This window comes from Xenopus tropicalis, chromosome 1 (genome assembly GCF_000004195.4).
Source record: "Xenopus tropicalis strain Nigerian chromosome 1, UCB_Xtro_10.0, whole genome shotgun sequence".
NCBI classification, from domain to species: domain Eukaryota; kingdom Metazoa; phylum Chordata; class Amphibia; order Anura; family Pipidae; genus Xenopus; species Xenopus tropicalis.
In genome coordinates, this window is record NC_030677.2 from 189,181,515 (window position 1) to 189,193,884 (window position 12,370).

Sequence of the window (12,370 nt, forward strand, 5' to 3'; positions counted from 1 at the left end):
ATTATATATATATATTATATATCCTGCACCGTGTAACATATGGTCATCTGGTAGCAGAGCACAAGAAGATTAATTGATTCATCCATAAATAATGTGCCTTAATATTATCAAGAGTAAAGAGATAGATTCTCATTTCAATCCTGCACAGCAACAGTGTCAGCTTTAGATTTGTGGAATCAGCCCATGTCAAGAGAGACAAATGCCCATGTTTGTGGAACAGAGATAAGGAGAATTGTGTATTCAAGCTGCAACAGTGTTCTTTATTTGCAACCACCAGCAAGCACACACAAACCCTACAGTGGGAGTTCAACTATCATAAAGATAACAATTCTAGATACTGATGAACAGAACCAAACCCTTAAACCAACCAATTTAACCTTGAGCTTCCTGTTTTTATATTAAAGGGGGAATACAAATATATATTTATAAATATGCTCAAACATATTTCCTAATTAGAATATATGTTCTGTCTATTATGGAAGATACAATGTGACCACCAAAAGTAACCAACCTCTGGGAACCAGATTATTAAAGCAGACGAATCTATTTATTTATGACTTGTGTTTGGCTCGCGGGTTGCATTTTCTGCAGTAGGCTGGGGGGTTTTAATGAAAAAATGCCAGAACACTAGGCCAGACAATGCACATTTGCATGTTTTTGGAATGAAATCTGCCTGGCAACACTAGTCACAAGCAAGTTCCATTAAGTCCCCTCAGCAGGATCAGACACTTCTCTGTGAACTGGACACTGGCAGGAAATCCGCCCTGTGCCTCAGCCTTAATCAAGACCTTCTCCTTCTGACTGTAAAGTGTTTCAGGCCACTGCCTATAGATTAGTATTTCCAACCAGAAGAGAAGAGCTAAAGAAACACAAAGTTAATCATTTAAAAGCCATTAAAAAATAAAAATAAAAACCCAACAACACAATTACTGCTTCTTAAAAATAATTTTCCCTATGTATGTAACTTAAAATGTAAACATCCCCTTTCAAGCATATATAAAATCTAAGCAAGTGACATGTTGTGGCAAAAAAGGACTTATAAAACAAAGTAAAATAAGGATAGATTACTAGGCTATAGCCTGACAAGCGTAACAAATTATGTGCTTAGGTGACAAAAATTAAAAGAATCTAAAATGCAAGTACCAGTTTAAAAACTCACACTGACTTACAATGAACACCTTTCCTAAATCAGATTTACTCTAAAAAAGTGACCAAAACAAATTCTATACCACTAGCCATAAAAAGTAACATTGACGATACAGTATGAACAAACTTTCGCCAACTCCTTAAATTGGACATGTCAACATCAAATAGCCCAAAGGATTTAAGCCAAGCCACATAAACCCAAGGCCTTGGCAATAAATAAGGGCCTAGCAATCTTTCTAGCTTTCATTGTACATTATATATTTAAATGTCATTGCAACTGAAAGCAGTATTTGTTTAGCCTTTTTCGTTCCCACTCCTAACTCTGACTCTTGAAACAAATGTAGAAGTTAGTCTCCTCTAGGTCTGGTAAAAATCTGTTGTCTGCAACATAGTTTAAGGACTCAAACGCAGTAGTGCAGAGAATATAAACAGCCTTAAGCTGGCCATACACGTGGCGATCTGACGATGTTTCGTACGACCATCGATCGCACGAAACATCGTAAGATCCGCCACACACCATTCAGGGCTGAATCGGCAGGTAAGGAGGTAGAAACAATAGGATTTCTACCTCCTTCTGCCGATTCAGCTCTGAAGGGAGAATTTTGGTCAGGCGCCTTCTATGGCGCCCGATCAAAATTTTCCAACTGGTCCGATCGGCGAGTCGGCCGATATCAGCAGCTTCCTGCGATATCGGTCGACTCGCTGACATACCATACACGCACCGATTATCGTACGAAACGAGGTTTCGTACGATAATATCGGTGCGTGTATGGCCACCTTTACAGATGCTTTCAATAGCAATTGCTATCCAAGCATTAGTCCTAGCTGCCCCAGTAACACTATGGGAACCATGCACTAAACTTCTATAGCACAACCCTATTCAGAAAATGTTTTGTCTCCAGCTGCATAAAACAAGTATTTGGTAACCACTAAAAATTTAAATAGTTTTTATGTTAACATTTAAAATTGTACATACACTGAGTTCTGACCTTAATGGCTAGTTTTCTTAACGTCCTGTAAGTTCATTCTACTGTACTAAGGTAAACGGATGTGTTAAAAGCAATTCTACCAGTTTCCTGTAGGTACTGGGCCAGTTTCAGTTACCCTGGCTGATTATACCACATGTAGAATATGTGCAAATTACATAACTGGGTCACACGGGTGGATGGCCCAAGCGGCCAAACGTCTGAAATGTGCTGAAATAATTTAGCTGCATAAGCTGCCATGGGCCTACTGGAACAGTTCTGTACAGCAAAAATGTGTTTTTATAGTGCAGCTATAAGAAGCCTATTTTCCTGCTTAAAGCAAATGAAGCCTTGGCGTCTGTCTCCAAGAAGAGATTGCATCTTTTATTTATTGCCCCTTGGCTTTATTTTCACAATGAAGTCCTGGCTTAAATGCAATCAGCCACAAAACCCTCCCTGTGAGCACTCCTGTCATCCCTCATTGCTTGCATGCAGAGTCAAGCACAGACAAAAAAAAACAGCCACCGATGCCAATTAAGGAGGTGGCTACTTGACAGCCACCACAAACACATCTAAGATTATACAAACTTGCCAATGGGGGGGGCAGCTACATACATAAAATTGGGTGAAATTGGGTGGGAGGGGAGACTGGGCTGTCAATGCTGAAAGCCCTCTAGGCAGACGAAGAGGGCAACAAGCCCAGATAAAGCAAACCAATCTGTGTCCAGGAAATGAATGATCATGCAGAAAATCACGTTTGCAGATTGCATTAGAATTCAAATGATGTGCAGACAGAATGGATTAAAAAGGAATCTGAACCAATTCCTGAAGCAAAAGAGGGATATAATTTAACACTCACAAAAATAGACTAGCATTTCAACAGAGCAAAGGCTGAAAAATCAAGTATCATATCACAAAAGACCAAAAAAGGAACACAACGCAGCTCCTTGCGGAAATGGTCTGCTATACAATGTCCTGCCAACCAAACCGGCCAAGAAAGGGTTAGCATAATAGTGCACTGCTGCTTTAAGGCATCAGCCTTGGTGCCTTTGTCAAGACTGTTCTATTTAACGAGCAGTGAAAAGAAATAAAGGGCCCCCTTTGTTTGGCTTCCTTTCGAGGGGTGACAGAAAACTGAAAAGACACAAATAAACATGAAAATGAGAACAAAGTGCCAGGTTCTCAATGGGAATCGCTGACGGCTATTTGATATGCACAACTGGCAAATATGAGTCGAAGACTGGAGCCCAATGTCTGCTCACAGCCATTGCCATCATTTATTATCATCGGTACAATTAAAAATGGACAAAAAGGTCTTTGTCTAAAAAATGTACACTGGGCTCCATTCGGCAGAATGACGATCTGACATATCACAAGTGTGACCAGCAATTCAATGTGTTGCTTAATGGACGAGATCTCAATCTACATTTTTATGGCATCAAAAGCTTAAACCACAGAGATGACAGGTTTAAAGAGTCAATTGCTAGAGTGCTTGTGACAAAAGTTCTTAGTAATAGGGTGTCAAGAGTGATGTGTAATCAGTGGGTATGGAAGGAGGCAGTGCATTTAAATGGACCAAGGGCAGAGGGAGAGGGGGGTGGAAATACATGAAAGGTGAGTATTGTTTTCACTCTGCTCCCTTGTCCTGACAAGAAACAGCTCCATTCCGAGCTGCCTGGCACAATGCAGCAGCACAGCCCAGGGGTGTGTGATCAGCCCCTCTCTCCATGCCTTTCACACATGCACAATCCTGACAAGATTTACCAAGCAATCAAGCAGCACAGCCCACCAGGAGGGGTGATTTCCCATTCCTTCCCATTCCAGACAGCTCCAGTAAAATAAGCATTATAGGAGCATGAAAGCAGAATACCCAGGCAGCATTATGGCGAGAATATGTTCCCCAGCTGCACAACACAAAGACAGAGGAAATAATAATACTGCCCACCTCTGACACACACACATGGGGTTCTGGTCCCTAGCAATATAAAGGGACACACAACCAAGACAACAATCCCACCCCCCCAAAAAAAAACATAAAGGGAAAAAGCAGATCTCCAGCTCAACAACAAAACAGGAAACACACACACTTGGCTATGCGCAGCATTGTGCGCCTGCAGATTTAAACCCCCTCCTCGTGTGCTGCCCTTTAAATTCCTCTCTTTGTTCAGACACTGAAATCTCATTACACGTTTCCTCCTTCATGCCTCACAATTTTATCCCAGGGGAATAAGGGGTGACAGGGAAATGTTGGTGGGGGAGTAAGAGAAGGATTCTCAAGCTGCTTAACTACAAGTCCCAGAATCCCATAAGAGCCACAAAAAATAATACACTCTGCTGGTCTAAAGCTGTTAAACTTATACTCATGTATAATCTAGCAGTGGTGGCGCAAGTGCTGGAGACCAGAACAATCAATATCCATGAGGGACTGGGTGGGGGGGGGGGGTGTTCCAAAACAGAGGGGTTATGTGAAGGAATGGGTACACCACTCATAAGGGTTTCCAGTTGCTCTTGAACTACAAATCCCAGAATCACCTGACCGTGTCACTGTGATGCCCAAACTCAACAATATTGTGCCATATATCAGCTGGATGTTAGTTTAAACAACACCTGGAGATTAGAGAGATAATGACAGCTGGGCAAAGGGTGCTGGGGCAGTTACCCCATCCTCCTGGGGTAAAAAATAAAAATGAATGACATAGAAGTAGGGGGTCCATTTTCATTTCAGTGAGGGGCAAACAATAGCCATAGCAGTGAGGGTCTCATTAATGGGCCAGCAGGGTGGCAACACCCACCCTCTCCTCCTGGCTTTGCCTGGCATTCATTTCCTTGACAAGGGGTGGTTCTCCAGACTTCCCTCATTCATGGGGTTAGTAAAGGCAACCCCCTTTCTGTCAGCATGATAGGCACAATGCCCATGGTGGGGGCCTCCATGCCCCAGAAGGGGAGAGTGCACTTCTGGACTGGGGGGGGGGGGGGGGGGGGGGAAGAGCTACTTTTCAGGTGCTTGTCAGTCGGGCCGCCGGGCCCCCACTCTCCATGGCCGGGCCCCCACTCTCCATGGCCGGGCCCCCACTCTCCATGGCCGGGCCCCCACCCCACACACTCACCCACTTGCAGGACATTGTCCACGCAGCCGCCCTCCAGCAGAGCAATCCCCCGGCGGAAGGGCAGCCGGTTCTCATCGTTAGTCTCCCCGCTTGCCGACACTCCCGCTGTAGACGCTACCGAGGCCGCCCCCACCGCTGCCGCACCCGCTCCCACGGCAGTCCCGGAGGCTCCTGCGGCGGACACCCCTCCGGAGGCGGCCCCGGCTCCATCTTCCCCGCCCGTGTTAAACGAAGAGTACATGCATATCTCCCTCTCACTCCGGGGGAAGGACCAGTAGACTATACGCCGTTGCACCGGCTCCGGGATCCTCTCGAAACGTTCCTCTACCCGCTGGAAGGGCCACTTCTCCGCCACCTTCCGGGCCGCGATATCCAGCAAAGACTCCGGGTCCTGAGTCCTGCCGGACAAACCGTGGGCAGAGCCGCCGGCCCCACATGAGGCTCCGCCCGTCCGTTGCCCGGGCCTACACGACGAGCTAAAGCCTGGTCTGCAGCAGAGCCGTTTAGCCGGAGGCTGCTGACCGCGCTCCGCCATGATCGCAACCGCTTCTGCCCAGACAGCGGAAGTGCCCGCACGTTATAAACTAGGGGGAGGAAGACACAAGGCACGCCCACATCCGTCACACAATCACGCCCCTTTCTGCTCCTACCACACCCATATTATTGACAAAAACACCGCCCTCCTCCGAGCCACTAAAGTGAAAACATGGTGTGGTTAAGCCCAGAGAACTCAGTGACGTCACGACCAAAGTGGGCGGGGCTAAGCAAATCTCACACCGGGGTGGAAATATAAATAAAGGAGTGTGAGCGGAGGATGTGGGCGTGGCGTTCCAATGACTGGTCACGGGAAGCAGAGGGCGTGGCTAGTGCTGAGGGGACGGCGGGGCGGAGGGAGTGAGCTTTGAAGTTTCAGTTGCCCTTTGAAGTCAGACGTGACCAGGGTTGCGCGCCTGCTGACTGGAAAGTAGGGGGAAGGCGACGGGTGAATGGGGGCGCGCAGGAGTCTCTCCCGCGGAATGTGGGCGGGGCCTGCTGACTAACCGTGACCTCCAATCACTGCAACTTGCCCGTGACGTCACCGGCTCTTTCAAAACAAAAGAAATGTGTGAGGTTTGAGTGCGGGCTGCGCCGGCAGGGGAGCGCTACAGTGCGCCCAGGGATACTCTGCGCATACACCCCTGCACATACATACACCCCTGCACTCTCTGCACATACACCCCTGCACATACATACACCCCTGCACCCTCTGCGCATACACCCCTGCACCCTCTGCGCATACACCCCTGCACATACATACACCCCTGCACTCTCTGCGCATACACCCCTGCACATACATACACCCCTGCACTCTCTGCGCATACACCCCTGCACATACACCCCTGCACTCTCTGCACATACACCCCTGCACTCTCTGCACATACACCCCTGCACTCTCTGCACATACACCCCTGCACTCTCTGCACATACACCCCTGCACATACACCCCTGCACTCTCTGCACATACACCCCTGCACTCTCTGCACATACACCCCTGCACTCTCTGCACATACACCCCTGCACATACACCCCTGCACTCTCTGCACATACACCCCTGCACTCTCTGCACATACACCCCTGCACATACACCCCTGCACTCTCTGCACATACACCCCTGCACTCTCTGCACATACACCCCTGCACATACACCCCTGCACTCTCTGCACATACACCCCTGCACTCTCTGCACATACACCCCTGCACTCTCTGCACATACACCCCTGCACATACACCCCTGCACTCTCTGCACATACACCCCTGCACATACACCCCTGCACTCTCTGCACATACACCCCTGCACTCTCTGCACATACACCCCTGCACTCTCTGCACATACACCCCTGCACTCTCTGCACATACACCCCTGCACTCTCTGCACATACACCCCTGCACTCTCTGCACATACACCCCTGCACTCTCTGCACATACACCCCTGCACATACACCCCTGCACTCTCTGCACATACACCCCTGCACTCTCTGCACATACACCCCTGCACTCTCTGCACATACACCCCTGCACTCTCTGCACATACACCCCTGCACATACACCCCTGCACTCTCTGCACATACACCCCTGCACTCTCTGCGCATACACCCCTGCACTCTCTGCGCATACACCCCTGCACTCTCTGCGCATACACCCCTGCACTCTCTGCGCATACACCCCTGCACTCTCTGCGCATACACCCCTGCACTCTCTGCTCATACACCCCTGCACTCTCTGCACATACACCCCTGCACTCTCTGCACATACACCCCTGCACTCTCTGCACATACACCCCTGCACTCTCTGCACATACACCCCTGCACTCTCTGCACATACACCCCTGCACTCTCTGCACATACACCCCTGCACTCTCTGCACATACACCCCTGCACATACACCCTGCACTCTCTGCACATACACCCCTGCACTCTCTGCACATACACCCCTGCACTCTCTGCACATACACCCCTGCACTCTCTGCACATACACCCCTGCACTCTCTGCACATACACCCCTGCACTCTCTGCACATACACCCCTGCACATACACCCCTGCACTCTCTACACATACACCCCTGCACTCTCTACACATACACCCCTGCACATACACCCCTGCACATACACCCCTGCACATACACCCCTGCACATACACCCCTGCACATACACCCCTGCACTCTCTGCACATACACCCCTGCACTCTCTGCACATACACCCCTGCACTCTCTGCACATACACCCCTGCACTCTCTGCACATACACCCCTGCACTCTCTGCACATACACCCCTGCACTCTCTGCACATACACCCCTGCACTCTCTACACATACACCCCTGCACATACACCCCTGCACTCTCTACACATACACCCCTGCACATACACCCCTGCACTCTCTACACATACACCCCTGCACATACACCCCTGCACTCTCTGCACATACACCCCTGCACATACACCCCTGCACTCTCTGCACATACACCCCTGCACTCTCTGCACATACACCCCTGCGCATACACCCCTGCACTCTCTGCACATACACCCCTGCACTCTCTGCACATACACCCCTGCACTCTCTGCACATACACCCCTGCACTCTCTGCACATACACCCCTGCACTCTCTGCACATACACCCCTGCACTCTCTGCACATACACCCCTGCACTCTCTGCACATACACCCCTGCACTCTCTGCAAATACACCCCTGCACTCTCTACACATACACCCCTGCACATACACCCCTGCACATACACCCCTGCGCATACACCCCTGCACTCTCTGCGCATACACCCCTGCACTCTCTGCACATACACCCCTGCACTCTCTGCACATACACCCCTGCACTCTCTGCACATACACCCCTGCACTCTCTGCACATACACCCCTGCACTCTCTGCACATACACCCCTGCACTCTCTGCACATACACCCCTGCACATACACCCCTGCACTCTCTGCACATACACCCCTGCACATACACCCCTGCACTCTCTGCACATACACCCCTGCACTCTCTGCATATACACCTCTCCGCACTTTTATATCACCGCAACCGGCGTCCAGCGATGGATAAAGGATTTCATTAAATGAAAGGGAAACTACACCCAAAGACTGCTGTCATGCATTATGGAATATGCTCACCTAAACATGTATGTTACCAGACAGAAAGATAACTGGTTTAATAGACATTAAACATGATTAGAAAACTGCTAGATTTTTATTGACTATTTTTAGAGAGTTGTTTTGGAAAAAATAGTCCTTGGTTGAATTTTTTCTTTACTTTCCCGACACAGAAAAAAATACACTGACCTGTCTATATACACACAGCACACACAAACCCTATATACCAACATCAATACTAACTGTAAATATTAGTATCACAACAGCCTTGGATATTTTGCTTGTTCAAGAACTCATCCAGGCCCCTCTTATAGGCATTAACAGAATCTGCCATTACAACATCACTAGGAAGGGCATTCCCCAACCCCACTGCCCTCACCGTGAAAAACCCCCTACGCTGCTTCAAATGGAAGCTCCGTTCCTCTAATCTAAAGGGGTGACCTCTGGTGCGCTGATTGTTTTTATGGGAAAAAAGAACACCCCCTATCTGCCTATAATCCCCTCTAATGTACTTGTACAGAGTAATCCTGTCCCCTCGCAACCCCAACCCTGACAGTCTAACCTCATAGTTTAACCCTTCCATCCCCTTTACCAGTTTAGTTGCAGTCTCTGCACTCTCTCCAGCTCATTAATATCCTTCTTAAGTACTGGAGCCCAAAACTGCACTGCATACTCAAGGTGAGGCCTTACCAGGGACCTATAAAGAGGCAAAATTATGTTTTCATCCCTTGAGTCAATGCCCTTTTGTAAGCAAGGCAGTCTTTGCACTTTTCAACATTGAACCTCATTTTCCATTTTGCTGCCCAGTTTTCCAGTTTTGTCAAATCACTCTGTGACAGCTCAATTTTCTATCGTCAGCAAAAATAGAAACAGTACTTTCAATGCCCACCTCCAGGTCATTAATAAACAATGTGAAATTTGACATGGGTTGAAGAGAGATGTATAGAAAGACAGATTATAAAGGACAAAATCAAGAACTGAAAAATAGGCCCAAATTGACATTTTATTACTTAAAATTACTTTTACAGTGAATAATTTTACAGTGCAAAGCTCTAGGTGACTGGGACACATTTTTGTATAATTACCTCAGCCTAATATAGGCTCTAACTGAATGAGAGAACATCAGAGAGCCAGGCCCCAGCAGATGCAGGTAAGCTTTACAAGGGCTCATAGTTGGCAACTTGGTCTGGGGGAAACTTGTCCAGAGGACATGTGAGAATAGAACAAAGAGAAATCTAAGCAGATGGTTGAGACAAATATGAAGCGAGAGAGAGAACAGCTGATCAGTGAGACTGGGTGAGAACTATGAGACCTAAGGTATATCAAGTGTTTTGAACTCCATGGTCCACTGCTTTACATAGCAACTTATGGGAAATGCTCTGCCTATGGCAGACACAGGGGGTGACATGCATACACATGTGCACCTCATAGCTTCTGAAAAGGGTGGCTTTTCCAAAGGGTATTTGCCATGCATTGTTATGAGCATGGACGTGGTGACAGGTGACTTCCATTGTAGGTCCCCCAAGGATATTGTCAGATACACAAAACATCTAAACGACCGATCGCCATGGTAAGAAAATTATCATGACGATAATTCAGAGCCCACACATGGTCCAAATGTTACAAATGTTTGCATAGAATAGGTGGATCTAACTGCACAGAATATAATGGCTGGTAATATCTCTGCTTGTCAGGTTAAAAAATTCTTATAGGGTTACCTCCTGTCCTCCAAAAACATCCATGCAGGTGAATTGGCTCCTGATTCAATTAGCCCTAGGGCCACATTTATTAAAGTACGATTGTTTCAGACTACAAAAAAATCTTATTTTTTGTAAGTTTTCGTACTGTGAGTATTTTTTGCGACTTTTTCCTTAATTTGCGTGACGTTTTGTACTTTGCGAAACGTATTTGTCGCAGCGAGTATTAAAGTTTCGGATTCATTAAAGCTTTGTTATCGTGACTTTCCTTGGGCCAGGTTGGAGCTGCAGAGTGCCATTGAGCCCTATGGGAGACTTTCCTTGGGCCAGGTTGGAGCTGCAGAGTGCCATTGAGCCCTATGGGAGACTTTCTTTGGGCCAGGTTGGAGCTGCAGAGTGCCATTGAGCCCTATGGGAGACTTTCCTTGGGCCGGGTTGGAGCTGCAGAGTGCCATTGAGCCCTATGGGAGACTTTCCTTGGGCAGGGTTGGAGCTGCAGAGTGCCATTGAGCCCTATGGGAGACTTTCCTTGGGCTGGGTTGGAGCTGCAGAGTGCCATTGAGCCCTATGGGAGACTTTCCTTGGGCCGGGTTGGAGCTGCAGAGTGCCATTGAGCCCTATGGGAGACTTTCCTTGGGCCGGGTTGGAGCTGCAGAGTGCCATTGAGCCCTATGGGAGACTTTCCTTGGGCCGGGTTGGAGCTGCAGAGTGCCATTGAGCCCTATGGGAGACTTTCCTTGGGCCAGGTTGGAGCTGCAGAGTGCCATTGAGCCCTATGGGAGGCTTTCCTTGGGCCGGGTTGGAGCTGCAGAGTGCCATTGAGCCCTATTGGAGACTTTCCTTGGGCCAGGTTGGAGCTGCAGAGTGCCATTGAGCCCTATTGGAGCCTTTCCTTGGGCCAGGTTGAAGCTGCAGAGTGCCATTGAGCCCTATGGGAGACTTTCCTTGGGCCGGGTTGGAGCTGCAGAGTGCCATTGAGCCCTATGGGAGACTTTCCTTGGGCCGGGTTGGAGCTGCAGAGTGCCATTGAGCCCTATGGGAGACTTTCCTTGGGCCGGGTTGGAGCTGCAGAGTGCCATTGAGCCCTATGGGAGACTTTCCTTGGGCCGGGTTGGAGCTGCAGAGTGCCATTGAGACCTATTGGAGACTTTCCTTGGGCCAGGTTGGAGCTGCAGAGTGCCATTGAGCCCTATTGGAGACTTTCCTTGGGCCAGGTTGGAGCTGCAGAGTGCCATTGAGCCCTATTGGAGACTTTCCTTGGGCCGGGTTGGAGCTGCAGAGTGCCATTGAGCCCTATGGGAGACTTTCCTTGGGCCAGGTTGGAGCTGCAGAGTGCCATTGAGCCCTATTGGAGACTTTCCTTGGGCCAGGTTGGAGCTGCAGAGTGCCATTGAGCCCTATGGGAGACTTTCCTTGGGCCGGGTTGGAGCTGCAGAGTGCCATTGAGCCCTATGGGAGACTTTCCTTGGGCCGGGTTGGAGCTGCAGAGTGCCATTGAGCCCTATGGGAGACTTTCCTTGGGCCGGGTTGGAGCTGCAGAGTGCCATTGAGCCCTATGGGAGACTTTCCTTGGGCCAGGTTGGAGCTGCAGAGTGCCATTGAGCCCTATTGGAGACTTTCCTTGGGCCAGGTTGGAGCTGCAGAGTGCAATACAATATTATCGTGACTATTACGATTTTTTCAAATGCATTTTAGTGACATTTTCGATCATCAGAAATTATCGTATTTAATCCGAATTTTACCCATTTCGGGATTTGAACTTGTACTTTGATGAATCTGCCCCTTAGTATGTGAATGTAATAGGGTCTTTAGACTGTA

General features: G+C 48.5%; 1 protein-coding gene across 1 annotated transcript in view; it reads right to left on the reverse strand.

The window, feature by feature from the left end:
- Positions 1-5,789, reverse strand: part of zswim6 (zinc finger SWIM-type containing 6) — a 72,364-nt gene extending 66,575 nt beyond the window's left edge. The window contains exon 1 of the mRNA XM_031894058.1: positions 5,219-5,789. Within this exon, the coding sequence (XP_031749918.1) occupies positions 5,219-5,753 (535 nt within the window). The 5' untranslated portion in view covers positions 5,754-5,789. The remainder of the gene's footprint in view (positions 1-5,218) is intronic.
- Positions 5,790-12,370: the final 6,581 nt, after the last annotated feature.